Below are 23,054 nucleotides of genomic sequence, written 5' to 3' on the forward strand. Positions count from 1 at the left end.
TGATAAAATTAATTTAATGCAATGACTTTGTATTGTGTTCCTATAATTAGAGAAATGTCTCATGAAACAACACAATTTCAAATCTTCTTGGAAAACAAAGTACACACTCCAATTAGAACATTTTGAAGAACAATTTTTATTTTCCACTAAAGAAAAATTGGTTCAAATCACAAAGTTCAGCCAGATTTCATGCAGCAGAACACAGAGGCAGGCAGGGTGATTCAGAATGACCACCTTTGGTATTAAATGGAATAACAAACTTAATTTTAAGCTTTCAGCTCTGTAAGCTCACGTTTATTCATGTTGGAGCTACACAAGACGAGAGAAAGTGCATGACCAGGTCTTTAGGGAATGATTGTAGCAGCATCAGGTACCAAAAGATCCATGTCCAGCAATGTCTTATACAGCAGCATTTAAACAATCACACTAGTAAAATCAAAATACAGTATACACAGGTCTTTATTCTTTACTTGTACTGCTTACTTTATTAAGAATATGAAATGTTAGCTGTATCTTTTGGAGATAATAATATAGACAGAAATTAACAGCCACATAGAAGGATGCATATATTTAATTTAAACATTGACTTAAAATATTGATCCTCCTAAACTGAGGCCCCAAATTCACACAGAACAAATTCTGAACACTATTCTAAAATTTTGTGTTTGGGGGGGGGGGGAACAAAAGGGATGCATAGGCTCCTTTTCCTCCAAGCTGTTTTATTCTTTTGAGGAAACATTGTGATAATTCTGAAATGACTGATTGGTACATTAGCAAACCCTTTCATGGTCTTGAAAACGTAGATTTTTGTGGCTAAGGTAATGTAATAATTCAAAAGATAGCATGAATCTGATCAATATATATAATAAAAATCTAAGTGATTGAAACCCTATGTAAATTTTTTCCCTCATAAAACCATAGAAGTTAACACTTTTAAAAGTCCATCTTGTCAAATTGAATAGTCTTCAACTTTGGAAGTGCAGGTGCTTTAAAAGAAACACACACACACACACACACACACACACACACACACACTCACACACACATGCCTTCACCTTCACTTTATAGTCAATTATTCAGCTGTTGTTTCTCTATAAGTGGCCTCTGGACTGGCAGGGAACATCAACAAAGGGTAAGCTAGCCATGCACACTGGAGGCCCTCGCTCCAAGCTGCTGCAACACAACGCCTGAGGGTTCACCAGAAACCTGTGAAAACCAGCCCTTTTAGTAATTCTGATGTCCTGTAAGGTTTGAGGAGCTCTATTCTAAGGAGAAGGCAGAGCATGGGACTATTGTAAAGTCCCCAGCACATTCAAAGGCAGTTGGTTTAGGATTTATTTATCATTTCCAGATTCTTTCTCCCCAGAGGAGAATACAAAAGACAGCGATCCTGAGAGCAAAGTTCCAACAGAATTTAGACCTCACGTCCACCCTGCCTGCGTCCTTGCTGTGACAGGTAGAAACAGAAATTCACAGCTGTTCAGCAGAATTCACGGAAACTTTGGATTTCTATCCTCTTGTCAACTTTTCAGCCCATCTGTGATATGTGAACAATAAGACATCACTCCAGAAAATCAGAATATGGAAAATTTCATTTCTAGTTTGTGAATATGATTGAATTGTAAGCTGAGTTTAGTTCAGGGGAATTGTCAAGCTTGGCTCTTCCTCCACATTAGCTCTCTCTCTGGAAAACATCACAAATGCTGCCCCTGTTTGTTCCAATCTGGGCCTGCTAAGGTAAAATTCTCTCTGCAGCCCAGGAGGCTGCGGGGGAATGAAGCATGAATGCCTAAAGATGGTGTTGGACTCTTTTTCTCCCTGATTCTGTGCCTGAACATTGAACTCAATCTCATTAGCTGCATCAACATGCCAGCAATATCCTCTGCAAACTAAAATCACCAGCTTTCAGCATCAAAAACACTTTCTAATAGTCAAAGCTGGGTGGCCCTGAATTTAATTCCTTCTTAACAAAATGGGAATGTTTCCACTAGAAAGCAACCCGTGTTCCTATTTCTCCCTTCGAGGCTTTTTGCTGTTTCTAAATGACAATTTTGTTTAACCAGCAGCACCTACATTGCCAGATACATCAGCAGGCCACTCACTCTGCATTCTGATCCTGAGTGTTCTCCCATGGTTGTCAGGTGCACCCCAGGCCTATCTACACTCATCCTCACTTGAGTTAGAAAAAGTTCCAGCTCAGGGTGATGGAAACTCATTTCAGACCTGCCCACGTCTCCTCGGCAAGGTAAAAGTTTGGTTACTACTTAATGGAGCAGTCCCAGGACAGCTTGCTGTGACCAGAGTCTGATTCTGGAGTGGGGACTCCACAACTTGCTGGCAAACCTGTACCACTACATCCTGCCACTTCCAAAGCAATGATACTTGCACAACATTCAGTGGGAAACAAGTCCTCAGGGATGTGGCATCCGCCGGGCCCAGCATCCCAGCAAAAGCCCTCCCAACAATCATGCCAGGATTGACTCTCCTGCCATGTGACTCTGAAGAAACTGGCTACCTGTGACCTGATTTAGAAGCAACTTGCTCATAAAGCTTGTATTTCTCACACTTTTCTGTTTCTTAAATACTAATAAGACAGCCAGGCCAACCCCTAAATCCAGACAAAATAATGAGGGCGGGGGGGGGGGTTGTGGATCAAGCCTCTTGTGAACTTGACACCAACAGAAACTGGAATCCCCAAGCATAGAAATATAGCTCATTGCAAGAAAGGAGCAGGGGAGAACAGTAAAAAAATGATGTATAAGAAACAGTTCATGAAAAAGCAACCAAAAAAATTCAACACCACTGAGGGATGATGCATTACGTGAATGAATTGATCTGTAACTCATTTCTAGTGGATATTCCTTAGATCCCCAAAGGCCCCTGAAGCAGAAATCATTGGTTGGATAAAGAGCAGAAGCCTGGAGGCTGCTTCGATCCATCCAGTTCCCATGGTCCATCTGTAGTCAATGCCCAAGACCTAGGGCCCAAAAAGCAGACCCTCAAGCCCAAATAAAACAATGTTCTCTGATTTCCTGAACAATTTGCTGATCCATTTCATACTTGACATAAGCCCATGCTATCCTGAGGCCTTAAATTCTATCTCTGGCATCCTTCAGAAGTCCACTGATTGCCACTGAGTCCAGTTACTAGAAAAACTCTTCCCTTGTGGGGCACATCAGTGCAAAGGCCATGTCAAACAGAAGTGCCCCGTAGGACCTGCCTCCTACCCACAGCTGTTCTGAAAAAATACTGCCTGACACTCCTGTCAGGTGTAGGCCACCCTTCCTCAGCCCACCCCCAGGACTGCCCATTATGTGACTTGCAGCTTGACTGCCCAAAACAAGCCCACTAAAGTACACAAAAAGAGCTTTAGAATGATGGCACATTAGTAGTCCAATTTTAATAATCAACTTACAGTGTATGAAACACAATAAGACAGTGTTCCATTGCAAACTCAAAGAGCACTAACTCACATTAATTTGGAGATGACTGTATTGGTTGCCTCTCCCTCAAAGTTCAAAAAATTAAGTAGTGGAGACCAGTTTCAATGCACTTCAGTTACCTTTTCTCCCTGAATTCTCTAACAACCAAAACCTTGGAATTGCATCTTGAGATATCCATAAATTTGTTCTCAGCAAAAAGGCGAGGCTTTTCACTCCAAAGGTGACATCAAACCCTAGAGCTACATGATGAGTTCCTTACATAGTGGCTTACTACGTCAAATGAAGTCAATGCTGAAACAGAGACAGAAAATTTGGCTGAGGTTGCACCCACCATATAGTTAGAACACTCAGGCATCACCATGCTGCTCTTGGCACACACGGTTATGGCCCTGCACACAGAGCAGAACCTGGGAGTCATGCGACAGTGCTGATGGAAGCACGTGAATGATCGGGAGCTGCACAGGGTCCTGCAGGGAATCAAGTGCCCAGAGCCTTCACAGATCTCACAGAGAAGCCTGAGATGGCACCTGAGCCTGCCAACTGAGGAGCCCCAATCTGGAACAAGAGATACTCTTCAAACAATGAGAGAAACATCCTGACCAATGCTTTACAACACACAGCATTAGATACGCCAGTTTTACGGGAAACCAAAGATGATGGAAGCAAGCAGATGCAGTAACACACCCCTGTGATCCCAGTTACTCTGGGGGTGAAGTAAGAAGGTCACTAATACGGGGCCAGTCTAGGCAACAGAGCAAGATGCTGTCTCAAAATAAACACCAGAAAGGCTAGGGATGCAGCTCAGTGATAGAACACCCTGGGCTCAATCCCAAGGATCGCAAAAAAAGTCTGAAGCACTTTAAATTGCTCTCCAGGTTCAAATTTTCCATTTCTGAAAGAGAAAACATTCATATACGCTGTAAATTAAAACTGGGTAAATTGCCACTGTATAATATTTTCAAGTCAACAAGTAACTGTCAGAACGTTAGGCATGTACTCTTATTTTATATAGCTGTAAAATAAATGTCATTAACTAAACATGCCATTAATATGTATTTGAGAAAGACTTAACAAGCAACATTCTTAATGGCCAATAGGAATGTGATTCTCTTTAACAAATAGCTACCCACAATGTGCATTCAAAATGGAAAATATTTGCAATCACTATAGATAAAAATTTACATTTTAAATACTAAGTTTCCCGAGGAAGTAGCCAGATGGGTGCTTTAGCCCAATTCACTTGATTATGTAACTTATATACAGGTATTTAAAATAAAGCTTTTGAAACAAGCGCGTGATGAAGCTGTACAGTACATTATTATACCCAATGTAATGTCGCTTCAGCACAAGCATTCTAGAACTTGTATCCAAGGCCACATATAGAAAGGAAGCAGACACTTAGGCTAAGCTGCCCTCTCCTACACAGAAGCATCCCAATCTTGGGTTCTGGTTAATACAGTGGAATTATCACGGCATAGTCTCAGAGATACTGAAAGAGCTGTTAAAAGTCAGTAATTTGCAACATCAGGATTAAAAACTGAGTCACAAGAAGTCCAGGGCTGTACATGACTCACAGAACTGACCCAGCATCTCTCTTTTCCACTCTAATTCACTGTATCTGGGCCAAGGGAAGAATTTAACTATGGCAATCATTAGAGGGAGGAATTCTGGAAAGAAGTAAGTTATAATAAAAAGAAGCACAAGAGATCGGGGCCCCAGGGCCCAGGAAATGATTCAGCTACTTTGAATGTGTAAAACAAAACATGTTAGTTAAAAGCAAAGTTTTCTAAATACATCCAGAAAATTGCCTGACATTCCAGGTCACATATATGGTCAAAATAGCATAGCATGAGTCCATTGAGATGTCTCCTGGGGAAGCAGACTGGGAAGTGTTTCCAGTCACGTCACTGTATGCATTGATGGAGAACTGGACTTGATGCTTGCACGTGGGGACAGTGAGCATCAGCTATTTAAGTATTCCCGAGCCCATATCCCAGTAAGAAAGATAAATCCTAGAAAAAAATAACAGCTTCCTTAGGGAACCAAAGCAGCCAAATCTGAAGAGACAGCACCAATTTTCTTTGATGCACACTAAAAAGCCTGGTTCTGAGCATCCTGGTTTCAAAGGCACACACAGCTTTTCTCCTTCAGCCTGATGGCTGGAAAAAAGGCATGTCTCTAAGAGGTCTCTTCACTCAGTCATGCAAGAGAGAGTGCTTTCAAACTGGACACGGTGAACTATATATTAGGGAAAATTCCACCTTGGAAGCAGAAACCTGACAAATGCTTCACATGCACTCCTCTGGGTAAGAGGTCTGGCACAGGCTCTCTAGGACATCTCATTCAGAACATTTCATATAGGTTTAGATCACTGCAGAAGGTAGGCTACTGTTAATATCAAAACTGGTTTCAGAAGTAGATGCAACCTAACTCTAAACAACTTGGCACAGCAACACACAGCAAGAATATCTTATGTAACTTGGGAGTTTGCTAGTTCTACTAGTCACTTCTGTGCTGTGCCTCTAGCCTCTGCCAGCCCAGCAGCATCCAGACAGAAGGCTATAAACATTGCTATAAACGTGCCAAAGCAGATTTCAGCCTGTCTACTAGAAAAGGGTAGCATCAGCCACTGTATTTTTAATGCTTCCATTTATGTGCCTATGAAACAGAAGACAGCAGGGAAATAAAATCATCCTGCTTGTGCATGCAAGACCCACAGCAGCCAGGAGGCAGACTTTTGCACACCATGAATTCATACACAAAGTAACTGTTCCAGCTTCTGCATGGTGGCTTCAAGTCCCACAAATCTCAGGATACAATATTTCTGCTCCTGTATTTCCACAAAGTGCCAAATATTTCCATGCAAAGGACTTATGATGTTCTTTAAAATGATCTCACACACCCATCCAGTGCCTCATCCTCTAGGAACAAACATGAAAACTCATGATATCTCATTGTTCTAACAATGTTCTCCTATTCTGCCGAGAGCCTTATGCATACAAATGTGAACACTGTTCACGTGGGTGTGTTAGTGAAAAGAAATGGAAGAGCCACGAAGCTAACATACTACAGGTTTACTAAATATTTTAACTAAAATTGGACAGAAAAGTTAACATGTCACAGGCTTATACTAAATATTTTAACTAAAATTTGCCATTTTATATGGATTCCTGACCTGATAGTAGCACACAGGAGACAAAATTCTTTCTATATAAAAAGTTCTTGCTGGGCCTGGAGATTTAGCTCAGCAGCATAAGCGCCTGCCTTGCAAGCATGCAGTTGTGAGTTTGATGCCCGGTACCAATAAAAAAAAGGAAAAACAAAAAAAAAGTTCTTGCTTTAGACTCCTCCTAAAATATATTAGTTTTACAGTCTGAAAATAACTCTCCTAATATAGGGTAAATTTAACATTTCCATACCATTTTTGCGTTGTAAACATAAATATGAAAATTACAATTACAACTCAAGTAGTGATCATTTAATCCAAAAAACATTACCAGAGGAAATATTTAGGAAAAACATGCATTGAAACATATACTACAAATTTAACTCATTGTACAAGACAGCATAATCCTAAGTGTATTCTTTCATAAGAGATCAATCTTTAGCAGGCTTTATTAATACGACTTGACTGTGACACACCTGACTTCCAGATTCCAGTCCATCTTCAGCTCCATAGAAGTGACTGCACACATCACTCCGATGGCTTTTTTAAACTCTCCATATATTTGGTTCCATACAAGGCATAGCTAATACCTGGGCTAGATGCACACCTAAGATACCCAGTTTTGTTCTCAGAAACTCATCCTCTATGGTCACAGAAGTTGTTCTTAAGTCTTTCCCTGACTTCACTTAAGTTACCACTAAAAGTACATCTTCAGGAGAGTTTTTAATGGACAGACTCACAGCCACAATCTCGTGCCGACCTCCTGGGTTGAACTGGGTGAGTCTAGAGGTCCCAGACAGACTCTGCATGGCTTCCAAAGCTCTGCATACTATTTGCAAGTGGGAGTGGAAACCCGTGTACACAGATGTCAGAAAGTCTCCCACTTAGATGAGTCTCCACATAAATGGCGAGAGGCGCTGTGTTAATGATAGTATTTTAAAACACAGCTTATAATATATTGCCTCTTCTCCTAACATTGAGGAATTAAAGCACATTTTTTTTTTCTAGATAAATCTGCTTCAAAATGTACACTGGGCTGCATGGGCCTGGGGATATAGCCTGCCTGGCAAACACCAGGTCATGAGCTTGATTCCCAGGACCAGGGAAAAAAACTGTACTCTGCAAATATTCCTTACCATATTTAAGTGGTTGTTCTTCATTCTATATAAGAACATATCAATAAAATTCCATTAAGCTTTCACTCCTCAAGAGATAAAATTATACAGCATTTTCTCTTTTTTGTCTTATTTATAATTAAGGAGTAAAATAAAACAAAACTGAACAATAATCTTCACTGGACCTAGGAATTTCCTAAAAGGACCACAAGTGGAATGTAACTAAAATAAGAGCAAACTATTGGGATAGCAAGTGTCAACGTGGCTCAGTAGTACACTGAATTTTCTCCTATGAGCCACGGACGTGGGCATGCCACAGGTAGACTCTGCATATCTACCTCACACGTGAGTACAGTTGGTTGATGGTGGGGTGTCTATTCGACTTTTGCTTTCTTTGTTTTCGTTGAGAGGTGATTCATTTTGAATGTGGCACTTGAACACTTGCTTATACGCCTTCCTGAAATTTTCAGAGAGAAAGGCGTATATGATAGGATTCACCGAGGAATTGCTGTAGGCCAGGCAGTGGGCAGTGATCCTGAAGAAGAAGGAAGCCGGGGTCAGTGGGAAGGCTCCAAACTCAGCCCACAGATGGACGATGTGGTGGGGCAGCCAGGATATCCCGAACACCACGACCACCACCAGGACCGTCTGCGCTGTCTGGAGGAAGAGGGAAAGAGAAGGAGGAGAAAAAGCCGGGGTGAAGAGAAAGAAAAGGAAATGCAACAGCAAAAGCATCCAGCACGCTAAACCCACCCTCAGGCAATTTCATATTTTTTCCCACAGGATCAAACAAAAGATCCTAAATTTACTACAGGTGCTTTCACTTCATATAATATTTCTCTTTGTAAAAGTTCTTCAAGATTCGCTATGACCTTCCGTGGTAATAATTTTGGATGTGTTTGAAGGGCTTGTAGATGGTATGAAGCATGCTGTAGATCAGTGGTGGTGAACCTCTTAGAGACGAGTGCCCAAACTGCAACCCAGAACCCACTTACTTATCAACAAGCACCAACACTGCAATTAGATCTGAACACTGAAGTTTCAGTTCAGAGAAGGAAAAAAAAAACCTCACCCATTAACATCTTTTGCCTTAAAAGAAAAACAACACACGTGCCATAAGTTCGCTACCGCTGCTCTAGATCATGGGAGTAGAAAGGTGGAAATGCTCAAGCCCTTAACTTTTAAAGCATCAAAACTGTTCGAGCGTGCACACACCAAACTGCATCACTGACATGGCAGCTCAGATGAGCACTGAGCTCGGCTCCCTCATTTCCATGAACAAATGTGAAGATGTTTATTTCTCATGAAACTTCAGTAAATTAAATGCCACATTAATTAATACCCCGAGGCATTCCACTCACAGCCTATTGACCACTCTGCCCATTTTCTGCTGCCTTTTATCTTAACCCTTCCTGTGCTGCTCCTGAATCAGAAATACTTGGAAATGGGAAGCAGGAGCCAGCGGTTCCCTTTGCACTTCCTACTGAGCTAGGAGGAAGTTGTCCCTGTTTAACAACCTCATACAGGAGGATATGGGCCGTTTTGCTTTAGCCCTGTGTGCTGTGAACATGAAGGTGCATCCAGCTGACCACAAACCCAAGGGCTGCGACTGAGCCTCTGAAGCACTTCCCTGTTCAGTACTTGTTGAAAGGCAACAGCTAGATAGACACAGGTGATGACTGAAAATCATCTCTATGGATTTGAACAAAGGCACTAATATATATTATTTAAATGCCTTCATTAAAGGAGTTTAGTATTTTTGAACTATAAAACACAGAGCAACCAGTGGGCTCCTTCCTTAAAGAGGTGCAGCTCCAGAACTGTGATGGACCTTGCCGGCAAGAATCCATGCAGTCAGCCTGGAAACCAACACTGGCTGAGCACTGAAACGTGCAATATGTTACTGAGTTCCCTCTATTGCCCTGTGAAGTAAACCCTAGGAGAACCTGTGGGTTGTAAACAGAGAAACTGAACCTCAGAAGAATCAAGACAGCTGCATCCTTCCCCACAGTAAAATTCCAAGGCAGAGCTGAAGGTCAGGTCCTGTATGCTCCCAAATCCATGTGCACTCACGCTGGGAGATTCGGGCAGAGACGCTCACAAACCTTTCTGGGCACCATCAGCCATATTAGCCTCTCTGCTACTCGGGGCTCCTTTTCAAGCAAGGCATCTGGGGGGCAACATCCTCATAAGGCAGTGTTTGTGTCACTTCTCCAACCTAATCAAATAAAGATGTTCTCAGCTTCTCCTGTATGTGACCACATCACCCCACAACTACTCTGCCGAACAAGCAACATTAAGGCTGCAGAGACACATGTATAAAGCCCCTTGTCCCAGCCTAGAAATCAATGATCTTCTGCTTTCCCTTAGACATAGTGTAGACTGTGCTTTAACACCTGCCTACTTAACTGACCTAGAAACTGTGAGTACCTTTCCCTGACATTCACAGGCACTGACACGCACCACAAGCTTGACCTGACTGGCGGCTGCTGGTCAGTGTGTGCTTCTGCAATCTGTCTAAAATGTATTAACAGGAAGGAAAGTTAGCAGATATTGAAAGAAGGAAAAAGATGAAACATATGGAGACTTATTTTTCTCATAAATTCACACTGATGGAAGAATAATACACAGGACAATGTCTTCTGTTACAGCTGGGCGTGGTGGCACACACCTATAATCCCAGAATTCTGGACTGCTGAGGCAGGAAGATTGCAAGTTTGAGCCCAGACTGGGAAATCTGGCAACTTAGCAAGAACACATCTCAAAGTAAAAAAATAAAATGTAGGGAGGGTGGCTGGGGATGTAGCTCAGTGCAGAGGCTTTAAATTCAATCATCAATACCAAAATTTAGAAAAACACTATTAAGACACATCCTTCCATGTAAAACACAAAGACCTTACATCCTGCAAGAGTGCCACGAGGCAGAGAGAGATGGCAAGTCCACACTGCCTGAATGGCTAGAGGGTTTTCTTACTATTTCTCATGAGTAGAGAGATCCTACTCTTACCAAAATTGATATGGGGGATTTAATTATATGAGAAACTGACCTTTCCAGGATTGATGTTAGGTATTAAGACGCTAGTGGATACTTATCAAAACTGTAGGTTGGAAACCAGAAAGCTATGTCCAGGGTTCATGCAAAAAAGGTGAAGAGGAAGGTTGCATTTCAGGTCAAGCATGTGCCAGCATTTAGGAACAGCAGGATATGAGAGCTAAACTCAATAGAAACCATGGGCTGTGCAAGACCACAGAACTGAGAGCAGATCTGGATCCCACACTGGCTGCCCACCTTGAACCTCATTTGTGAAGAAGAAAAAATAAGGAAATGATGCCCAGACTATACCTCATCCACGAAGCACCGAAACAACTGAGTTGTAAAAATCTATGCACGGGTGTTACAGAGGTAAAGCTTATGTTTTAAAGTGCTCAGTGCACGACACACAAAGCAAACAGATAATTTGCTCACCTGTATTAAGGGAGTGTTTGCCACAGATCCATTTATAGATCAGTGTGGGGAAAATGCCATTCTAAAATGATTTAATCAAACAATTTTGATATGATTGTGCCTACTAATAGGACAGGAAAACTCCCTTTTTCTTTTGAAGACAATCAGACCATATCTTCACAAAATAATTACCCATATGATATTACCATTTCTTTTAGGAAATGTGTACCAAGTACTAGTGTGCTCTGACCTCAGCAGCTGATTAATAAAATCCATAACTTAGCAAAAGCCATAAGGCAAATGAATAGCTACCTCCCCTGAGTGTGAAACATATTCTATGGCACTGTGTGATCCTGTTAGTGTTTGTAGTTCATTGAAAATTTGGACAAGAAATGTGGGAAAGAATCATTTTCTTTTCCTTGGTCTATTGGTAGCTTTGAAATGTCACTAGATTACAATTTATAATATGAATACTGGAATACAATACTAAGTGGGTATTTATCCAAACTATCATTTATCTAACATAATTCAAAAGAGTTTAATAGAGAGCTTGTCAGGACCTACTTTGCTCCCAGCTAAAAATCTCAGTATTTTCTGTCCTCTGTTCTTCTCACCCGAAGTCTCAGTCCACCGGAGCTTCATGTTCTCTTCCCTGACTTACAAATCAGCACGTGGACACAGTCCTTGGGCTGAGGTGATTCAGACACAGCAACATCAGAAGCCAAATGTGTGCACAACTGGAAATAGCAAATGATTTTGACCTTCTTTCTTCCTTTGTAGGAGATGCTGGCAGAACTCAGAAGATGGGGGACAGAACAGGAAAAAGTGCTTGCAGGAAACCAGCCTTCTTGATTCAGCATCCTACCATGTCCAACTCAAAACATAGTATGTCTAGAATGTTCAAGCTAAAGTTAGAGATGTGGTCCGAATGCGCACTAATCCCAGCCCTGGACCACCAGTGCACCTGTCACCACCCAGTGCAAAGTTCTGGGCCTCGTCCCTGTGCTGACTTATTGAATATTTACCTGGGAGCCTGCCTTTTTAATAAGTTCAAGAGGGTGTTTGGAGAATCATTCACAAATTATACAAAATCCACAACAAATTTGAAATTAATTCACCCACCACAAGTTAAAGAGACTCAAAGAGATGTTTTCTTCAATACCAATAACTTCCAACGCTAATACAGCCCCTCATCAAAAAAAGAAAAAAAAAAACCCGTTTCCTTTCTTTGTTCTGAAATGGGAACATAACACAGAGACTCCCTTGTGTGAAAATTAGGTACTGGTTTTCATTTCTTACAGGATCATTTACCTGCACAGGAGCTGGAGGTATAGACAGAGTATGAACCACTAGCCTCATGAGTCTATTTAAAGAATCCCAATAATACCTGCTGATACAAGGAAGCAGTCTTCAGAGTTCCATACTAATATTTACTATACTTGAGGCTAGATTCTTTATTAGCATGATTTCTTTTTGTTCCTTAAACTGAGAGTTTCTTAAAAAAAAGTTAGACTCTCTCCTGCTCACAGGATGCTCTTTTTCAAACCATTTGAGACATCTGTCCTTTCTTCAAAGAGTCTCTCTCACAGTGTGCCCAGTGAAAATTGACTGAGAATAAAAGGGTAACTGAAAAATGAGAATGATAAAAAGCACTGAGCAATTTGTACAAATGACAACCAAAAAGCTATAGAACTGCTTCAAATCAGAGAAACAGAAAGGAAAAACTAACAACAACAACAAAAAAAAGAATCCAGGGAAAGAACAAAGAACCCAGTTCATATATCAAGACAGTCTCCTTTTTAATTTTTTTTTAATTTAGAGGGAAAAAAGCAAAACAGAAAAAAGGGTAGAAATAATACATAATTTCAAAATAATAATAATAGGAAATCACTAGTTGATAAATTATATATTGTCATCTTAGAAACAGATGTTCAAATTACAAAATCAAAGCATAAAAAGTGGGCAGACATTCAAACAATGATAGTGCAAACCATTCTGTTCAATAATCCAACAAAAACTTAGTAGCATGGTTATCTATCCTACACACTTAAACATACACACAGTTATGTCCTTCTGAGCACTTTCTTTCCCTTTCATTTTTTTTTTTTTTTATCGGTACCGGGGATCGAACTCACGACCACACACTTGCAAGGCAGGTGCTTATGCCGCTGAGCTAAACCCCTAGCCCCTTTCCCTTTCATTTTTATAATATCTATTATATATTTTGGATCTTATTACTCCTTTAGTTTTTATTATCTTTTACACTAGAGAGACAATGTGATATTTACGAATATGAGTCTGATTTATTTCACTTATGAGGATTCCAAACAGTCTTTGGTCTGGAGCATCTCCTTAAAGTGTCCTCCAGCTCACTGCCCACCCTAATCTGAAGTCCTCTATGCATTACCCAAGGATTTATTTCAGTATCCCATGAGCTTCCTGCCAGAAACAATGCTTTGTGTCTAGTAAAGCTTCAAGCAAAACATTTAATCAGATCTAAGGCTCTATGCTATTATTTCTATATTAGAAATCATGTCCACTCTTGCATTTTCCCCCAAACATTAGAATCACTGGTCAGCATGTTAATCATGGAAGGCTGAGCTCTCCACTTCATATGCATCATAAATTTCACTTGATGCTGACATGTATAAATGACTGTGCCCACCTCCTAGAATCAGACATGATGATATTAAGAGATGGGGCCATTGGCAGGTGACTAGGTCATGGAATGAGATCAGTGTCTCTGTAAAAAAGGCACAGAGAGCTGCCTGCCTCTTCCTCCATGTAAGGATGCAGAGAGAAACAGCATCCGGGAACCCAGAAATAGATCTCAAATCTGCTGGCACTTGATCTTGGAATTGCAGCCTCCAGAACCCTGGGAAATAAAGTGCCATTGTTTATAAACCGCTCACTATTTATTGTGCTGTTATGGCGGTCTAAACAGATGGTGACAGTACAGAGAAAGGAAACTCCACTCAGCCCTGGAGAAGAAGGCCAAGAAACAGAATAGAGAAGAGCAAACTATCAAAACCTATATCCTGTCAGTCTATTATCCATCAAAATCTATATCCCCCTGCCCCACTCTCAATCCACTCCCTTGATGGGAAACCAACTCACTAGCTGTCAGACGCTGAGTCCATGGACGGCAACACCTGTGCTGGGATCTGGGACCGTGCTCACAATGGGGCAGCATCCGTTGTCACAGGAACTGGCCATCTGTTCTGCTCTCCTCTCCACATCTTTTCCGGTCTCTGATCGCTCTCCTTGCTCCTCCGCCTCCTCTCCTTCCTCTTTGCTACCTCTTTGCTCCCTTCCCCTCTTCATACCCCTCTCCTGCACCTCTCTCCTATCTCTTCCTTAGACACAGCCACATCACCACGTTTATTTGTCTTAGGTAAACAAAAAGGCAATTAAATATATCAAAAGAAATCTGACACCTGTTTGGTAGCTAATAAGAATCAGGGACTAGGAGAAAATAAGACAAATTTTCTTCTCTGTCAAATGCTGAAACCTTTTTTTCCACTAAGTAAAAATGAACAAGATACTTTTATATAAATATATATTTCATACATATATGCACATATTCAAAGCAATTGTTAAACTACTAAATTTCTTTTTTGCTCTAAAATAAAACAGAACTTTTCTAATCATTGCTTATAAACTTATTTCTTTTAACCATTTTGCTCTTCTCTAGAAACTTTAAAGTTTCTCTGTAACACTTTTCAAATATAGAAAATAAAACTGTAACACGGACACCTAAGACCTAACCACTAACACATCCTAACCATAGACATAAATGCTATCCATCTAATATTTTAAAAATGTTTTACCACATTCTTTCAGTAACCATAAATCTTTTTAAAAATAAACACTCAGCAATGGTGCCCTCTCTGTTAAATCCAGTGAGACTGCTCCCTCCCAGAGGAAATCAGTCTTTCCCTCCCCTGCTCCTTGAAATGTTTAGCACTGAGCAGCACTTTGGGATTTCCATACTTCTCTTCCACTGCAATGTTGGCTTCCAAATGTACTCATGCCTCTTGGAATCCCTTAGGCCGGCTCAGTCCTGCACGGGCTGAGTACTCTAAATAACTATCCTAGGGGAAATAAGACACAATCCTTAATCGTTTTAATGAATCAGTTTCTTTTGGAGATGAGAAGTGTGATTCAAAAGGCTAACAGACTAGAAAAATATAAAAGTGCAGAGTAAGAGCACCTCACTGAAAACAGGAGGAAACCGGCCTTTATTCCATTTACGTATTTCAACAGCTCACTCCATCAGATATTTTGAAGAGGGGACTAGGAACTTAAAACATGCTTTCTAACCCATTTTCTGCCCTTGGTTACCAACTCCAGAAAGAGGCCAATTTTAGCCACAATATGGTTTACAAACAGGAAAGTCAGGAAGAACTATATTTTATTTGAGTGGAATTTTTAGAGTAAACGTGATTAAATTATAACTTCTGCAAATCATGTCATTAATCATAAGTATACAGAAGGAAAAACAAGGTATTTTAAGGTGTTAGTAATGTTTAGAGTTAAATCCTTGGTTATAATCTTTTCTTCCCTCACCATATTAATAATTTCATTCCACTCTCTAAAATCAGAAATTATGTAGCTATTATCTGAATATGAGTTAATTAATCTGTGTAGGTTACTTTTTTCTCACTCAAGCTAATGACATTAGGAAGTTGGGTGCTTTAGTACTACTCAAGGGGAGCCTGCTTAAATCACATGTCATTGGATAAGAAAGATTAAAGGTGATTGGGTTCCCCTCCAGTCTTTTATCCTGCTCCCCGGGCCAAAGCCAGTGTGTGCCCAGGGGAAGAGCCAAGAACAGTGAAGGGCACTTGGGTCTGCAGGAAGTAATTATATCAAAGCTCTCAGTGAGAATTACATCAGGCCTTTTGGAGTCACAATAGAGATGGTAAAAATGAAATAAATTGACTTTACTTCCATGCAGATTACAACAGTCAACACCGCTGCACTCACCCCGGTCAGCGGAGAACATACTTCCCCAAGAGGTGCAGAACCCAAAGACTACGTTTCCTGGCCTCCCCACCTCCTCCTCAGGTTGCCCTCCCCAAGCCCCACAATCACTGCTCTCTAATTTAGCAGTAATAAGTCCTGCAAATATCTGTCCCAAGGAACTAAGATTTCTATCAGCTTTGGGAACATATAAAGATACTTTAAAATAAAAATAAACTGAGCTCTCAAAATGGACAGACACAAACACTTGCTTGTTAATGTTACCTTTTTCTTCGATGTTTCTGACTTCTTGGAGATGTTCTTCAATTTTTTATGTAAATGATTAAGAACCTGAAAAACACACCATTGAAATCTCAGTTGGCCTCATATAACACATTGCAAGTTTGGTACAGAAAATTACTGACATACTGAAATGGTTGCTGTATAATTACTAAAATGGGAATGTACATTAGATGAAAAAGTAAGAGAGTGTAGACTGCTGAATGTGTCTGGTTTTCTAGCATTTAAAGGAATTCTGGGCCTTCTTGCATGCTAATGATCTATCTCCTATCTCAGTTTTCTACATGACTCTCTACATCTACAATTACTTGTTCACCATTATACATCAAGCACAGTATCAGATATTGTATAGACTGAAACCCAGCATCCTGCACTCTGGGTGCCTGTCTTCCAATGGAAAAAGGCAGGTGAGCAAATTAAGGTAACAGGCTCAGACATTTCTTCAGCATGGTGAAGCCCAATCTTGCCAACATTCGCACACACATTTTCTTTTCGTGCTCCTTTCATGAGCTCTTGTCACTTGAAATCTCCATAAAGCAAATTACTCTCCATCAAGCCTCTTTTCATTATTCATATCTTGCCCAGTGTGATATGCTTTTAGAAAATGTATTTTTTTTTTTTTGCATTCAGCATCTCTGATGCTTCCTAGAGCATTTTGCAGGGCTTTACAATCAATGACCTTGTCAAGGTCACTCCCTGAGATATGCTGGCTTCATTAAGCTCAGCAACCATTCGTCTGCTTCTCTTGCCAGAGTGATATTCAAGAGAAATGACACGAAATGATTTGGTTATGTATAAGAATTTCCAAAGTAGACTTGACTGACGACATCACCCCTACAGGACTGGCACCAGAACTTATTTTTCTCTACCCTCTGTGGGAGAACTGGAGCCAATTTAGCATCTGCATGACTTGGGGCTTTAGTTTGGCTGTGAATTGCTGGCGAGTCTCTTGGGGACATAGAGGTACACTCCAGCCTTTTCTGTTTCCTCCAGCACTGCAACATGGAAAGCGTTTAATCAGATTGGCTTTATTATGGAAGCCTCTCTTGGGCTAGAAGCAGCACTTTGGGGCAATCAGTCATTGCAGTTGAGGAGCCACAGATTTATTTACCAACTCTCCAAACTCTATGCAGCTTCAGCAGCTGTCACTAGAGTATGAATTTCTGACTCTAGATCCTCTGCCTTACTAAAACGCTTCTCGATTCCTCAAACAGCTTAAGGTCACCAATAAGCCCAGTCTTCACTTGCTGTGAGAACATTTGGATAACCAACACATTGACAATGGGTTACTGCCAATAGAAATTCAGGTTCAAAACCTGGTTGGGAAGGGAAGTGAAGAGAGCAGCCTTTCAACAGCTGCAAGTGAGGAAACCTTAAAAGGGAGGTGCAGGGGCCAGAGGCAAGGTCTTGTCCAAGAAGACAAGATGGCTGTTCAGCTGACTGGCAACAGCCTGCCACATAGGTAAGAGCACAGGGTGACAATGATCACTTAAGGCAAGGGACACAGGTGTGACTAGAGGAGAGGCTGCACATTGAATCAGACAGGAGCACCTACAGTCTGTTTCACATTGGGACGGCAGGGTGGGGCACACCTATCATCAACAAACTAAAATTGGATCATTAATCAGCAACTTCCCAGCATCTAAGAGTGTTATACAATAGTCAATGCAGACAATTCCTAATCATATTTTTCTGAGCTTCGATTCTCTCTAATAACTCATATGATGAATACACAATTATATAATGATACACAGGAGAAAAATGTAGGTATCATGATAGATTATGGCTGTGCTTTCCTATGGATGATAACCTGGTGTCCTTCCCCACACCATTCTAGACATTTCCAAATGTCTGGGGAAGGTGCCTGCTCAAACCCAATCAAGGTCATGCTGGACACATCCCGTAGAGGAATGTGATGGATGGGCATGTCGGAGGCTTACTCTGCTGTTAGACCAAGGAGGTTTCTGTGCAGGAATTAATTCTAAGGGGAGCAGGTAGAGGGCAAGAGCCCCAGAGGGAGACTTCTTCAAGGGGCCCAGAGCCAGCAAGGAGGTTTGGCCTCTTGCCTTGTGTATTTCCCCAGGGACTGTCACCTGCAAAGAGCTGTTCCCCTAAACTACTGCAGAGGGCAACACTAGAATGCATTCTTTGGTTAAGTTTTTCCAAAAAGGAGGGAAAATCCATACATTTAATCTCGGGTACTTTTTGTGGTCATCTGGGATACTTCGTGTTGGCCACCAGACTTAGACTAGACAAACAGCCAGTCCTGGACCTAATACTCAAAAGTTCGTGCCACTAACTTATAGCACACTCTTACTAGTGAGCCAAAAAATAAAGTAAAACAAAGCATCAGCTCAGAATATCTTACCCCAGCTTAATTCCCACTCTGAAATGAATTTTCAGTTGTTACTTCAGAGGCAAAAGATTTTTGCAATTGTTCCTAGAAACAAACTACTTCCATATAAAAAATCCCAACTGATCATGTAATCATTAAAGTGTTAAAATCTACTTTACACTTTGTCCCGTGTGACTCTCGCGAACCGATACATGACAGACAGCCTGACTGAGTGCCGCTTTCCTGAAGATGAAAATAGTCCTTCCCTGTAGTTGCAGGACTCATGGTCTGACCCCCCACCAGCAGTGAAGGATTCTTCTTGAATCACTTTCTAGCTTCTAAGTCTGCCCAGAAGTCCCACGCCTCCAAAACTCCTCTTCCTCACTAACAGAGTAGGAACAACAGCTCCCACCCAAAGAGTTGAGTTAAATGAGACGGTGCACATATCCCACAACTGGTGAGTACAACAGCTTTAGTTTTTCATTTGCAGATGACTGGATGGTTAAACTGCTATTTCCAAATAGCTAAAATAGTTATTTTCCAAATCCCATACCTGAGCTGCATTTCCCTATGATGCATATCTTTTAGCCCAGGTTACTCTTTCAGATAATATCCTAAAATAGTACCATTCACAATAAACATAATCGGCACAGACAATGTAAACAGGGCAGAGGCATGTGGCCTATTCTAAACATTTTGGGGGACGGTATTGGCAGATAGAAAATACTAAGTAGCCGCAACCTTATCAAGAGCAGACTGAGAGACAGGGAGAGATGAAGTTAAGAAAGCGTCAGAATTTGGTCTCGGAGGCGATTTTCTTCTGGTGATGGTGCCCTGAGTACTGGGTGTTGGACTCTGGACTTCCCAGAATCGCTATGGTGTGATTACTAATCCTGCAGTTTAGCTACTCAAACATGGCAAGTTGTGCCAAAGAGGTTTGAGAAATCTTGTGTAACTAAGGAGAAAGGCAGACTCTGGAAGCAAGATGAAGACCAGCTCTCTCAAGAAGATTCTGGAGCTCTAGGGGACCAGCTGTGAGTCCTGTGGACACCACACCCGAACCCCTCAGCGCTGGACACGAGGCTCTTTCTTAACAAGTTTCAGAACTGGAAACACCACGGCTTCTCTCTCTCTCTCTCTCTCTCTGTCTCTGTCTCTGTCTCTCTCTGTCTCTCTCTGTCTCTCTGTCTCTCTCTCTCTCTCTGTCTCTCTCTCTGTCTCTCTCTCTCTCTCTCTCTCTCTCTCTCTCTCTCTCTCTCTCTCTCTCTCTCGCCCATGGTTCTCTGGGGACTCCCAGCAACCCTCCCTGCAGAAAGCTAAACTTTGTACGCAGAGGATATTACCCCGCGGCGCAGCGTCTGCCTGGTAAACAAAAGGTCCTGAGTTCAATTCCCGTTACAAAAAAAAAGGGGGGGAGCTAAACTTAAGTTTAAAGTAAAATGCCAAACGCTGGTCACCGCGCAGAAGGTGTTTCCGCAAAGACCAGCTGTAAAGCGCCCGCCGCGAGCCCGCAACAGCTTCCAGATGCCGGCTGAGAGTTGGGAGCGGACCCCATCCCGGCTACAGATACCGGAACGCTCGCGGGCAGTCTCCCGCCACCCCCAGGACGCGGGGAGCTAACTCCCGAGCGCCAGCGTGTCGGGTTTGGGGGCCCCTGAAGCCAGCCTGCGCCCCGCCGCCGTCGGAGCAGCAAGCGCAGGGCACAGGCGAGCCGGCCAGCCCCGCGGTCCAGGGGGACGGGGAGGAGGAGCGGCGGCTCCGCCGGGCGTCCTGAGAGATGGCGAGCTTCACCGAGCCTCCCTCAAACTCCAGGGAACTTCCCTGCGAGCCACAGCGATCGTGAGGGAGAAAGCAGAAGGGGAGTAAAGGAGTAGAGAGGATCCCACCACACTTATCGCTGTGAACGCTGCGCGGGGGCCGGGCAAGGACGGCCGTGCGGGGAGACTCAGCCCCGCCGGGAAAGACTTTGGGCCCGGCGCCCCCTCGCCCTCCGCCTTCGTGCAGACTCAGCCTGCGCGCGCAGTGCCCACCTTGGCGTAACAAAAGCAGATGAGCAGAAGCGGCAGCAGGTAGCCGAAGACGAAGGTGCACACCACGTAGGCCTTCTTGTGGGTCGGGTTGGGCCAGTGCTCCCAGCAGAAGGTCTGGTTGCTGATCTCCCTGTGGAAGAGGCGCTGGTGGTGGGCCACGGGCGAGGCCATGACGATGGAAAGCGCCCAGATGAAGCCCACGCCCAGGAGCGCATTGCGGGACACCCTCAGGGAGGAGGAGCGCCGCGAGTGCACGATGGCCACGTAGCGGTCCACGGACATCGCGGCCAGAGTGAAGATGCTGACCAGCATGGACACCGTGAAGACGTAGTGGGTGAACTTGCAGACGAAGGCGCCCAGCACCCAGGTGGGCAGCGCGTACACGGTGGCCTGGAAGGGGATGCAGAAGAGCAGGTAGGCCAGGTCTGCCACGCTCAGGTTGAGGATGAACAGGTTGGTGGTGCTGCGCGGCCGCCCCGGCTTACTGCGCGCCAGCACCGTGATCACCAGGCTGTTGCCCAGTACGCCCAAGACGAAGATCAAAGCAAACACCACCAGCGTGATAAAGTTATCCACGCCGATGCCAAAAAGCAGCCACGGCTCCGCGGCCAAGGGGTTCGGTCCGCTCCCGTTCCCCGCGCTGAGGTTCGATGCAGCCAGCTCCATCGCTCACGCGGGCGCCTCCAGTGCAAGGCTGCGGGGTCCTCTAGGAGCGGTGCCCGCCTGGGAAAGCAAGCGCCAGGGTTGCCTGTCTCCCAGACAAGAGCTCCGAGCGCGAGAGTTTCCAGCAAGAGCTTTTCGGGCTGGGAGGACAAGTCCGTCCGTGTCTGGCAGCTGCGCTCCAGCTCCGTACCGGGCAGCTCTGTCTTTGTGCCAGCCCCTTGTAGAAAAGGTTTGGGGGCACAAGCCCGCAGCTGGGCTTTACGGTGCACAGAAGTCCGCTCCCGGACGCCTCCAACTGCTGCGTGGTCACAAAGCCCGGAGCTAGCTGGCTGCAGCCTAGAGAACGGAGGAAACCCCCGTCCCTGCGCCTGACTCCGGCCTTACCTGTTGCTCCGGGCCGCTGCTGGCCACCGTGCTCAGGGGCCCTGAGCAGCGCTCAGCTGCACACTCCCGCACTGCTGGAAAGGGCTCGCCTGGCTGCCCGCGCGCCACCTCCTAACCGCGCAGCGCCACCAACTTCCTCCCAGTTTCTGCCGGGATTCTGAGTCCGAGTCCGTAGTCCATAGCACTCTGTGCTTCCTGGCGGTGGGCAGAGCTAGAGCTCCTAACCTGTGCTGCATCTGAGAGGTAGCGAAGACTCATCCCAGCTCAAGTCTGTGCCCGCTGCGGGACGCCTCTGGGTTCCCCCCTCCGGAAGTCACACAGCCAGAGCAGAGGTTAAGCATTCCTAAAGCGACAGCTCACAGCCCACCTTGCTGCTGGGATAAGGGCGCTGGGCTCCCTAGGTGCAGAGCTGCTGGAGGCCCTGGAAGGCACCTGCTTGGAGCAGCCCGGGCCTGGCAGGTGGGCGAGGCGGTGCAAGGCACGGCTCAGGGCGGTGACTACAGGCTGCTTAGACCTCTCCGGCCTGTAATGTGTACCCTTGGTGCCCTTCTGTAGCGTCCGCCAGTGCCAGCGCTTCCTGCCCTGAGAATAAACGCTGGAAAATCAAGCATCGGCATTGTTGCCTGGTGTTTCCTAAAATTCTGTCTAATCCCGACTCAGACGAACAAAACAGAAAACGAATTTTCTTTCTCAGTATGTATAAGAATAAGCTGGGCATAGAAGTCTCAGGACTCTGAGAGGTAAGGCAGGTAGATGGCAGGTTCAAGTCCCAGGAAATTTAATGAGGTAGGGAGAACCTGTCCCAAAAGAGGAGACTGAGAGACCTGGATGTAGCTCAGTAGGAAGGAAGGCTCTGGGTTCACCCCCAGCCCTCAGGGTTGGAAGGTGCAGAGGATAACCTACTGTTAACACCACTCAACTTTGGGTCATTTCTGCCTTACATCATTCAAGTGAATGACATAAACAGAGGTATTAAAAAGTAAAATGTTTATGAAGTGAAGGAACTGGCTTGATATCAAATCACCGGTGTAACTAAAATCTGGATACAGCACAGCAAAGTGAGCTCTTTAAGCAGTGGCAGTACACAGTTTCCTTGTTTGGGTAGTTCTGAAGAGAGCTGACCTTGATCTGCATCTGCAGTGTTTGTATGATTCGTCTATGATAGGTTTCAAACCAACAGTGTGCTTTCAGCTCCTCATGGTGACTGA

At 43.7% G+C, this 23,054-nt stretch overlaps 1 protein-coding gene across 1 annotated transcript; it reads right to left on the bottom strand.

Moving 5' to 3' along the window:
* Window positions 1–112: 112 nt before the first annotated feature.
* Galr1 (galanin receptor 1) lies at window positions 113–22,229 on the bottom strand. Its single transcript, XM_003463323.3, has 3 exons — window positions 20,800–22,229; window positions 16,420–16,485; window positions 113–8,381 (listed from the first exon to the last, which is right to left on the bottom strand). Exons 1-3 carry the CDS (start codon window positions 21,463–21,465, stop codon window positions 8,064–8,066), a joined length of 1,050 nt encoding a protein of 349 aa, XP_003463371.1. The 5' UTR covers window positions 21,466–22,229; the 3' UTR covers window positions 113–8,063.
* Window positions 22,230–23,054: the final 825 nt, after the last annotated feature.

Source organism: Cavia porcellus, unplaced genomic scaffold (assembly GCF_034190915.1).
Source record: "Cavia porcellus strain 051 isolate PalLab524CR breed Dunkin Hartley unplaced genomic scaffold, mCavPor4.1 scaffold_20, whole genome shotgun sequence".
NCBI classification, from domain to species: Eukaryota; Metazoa; Chordata; class Mammalia; order Rodentia; family Caviidae; genus Cavia; species Cavia porcellus.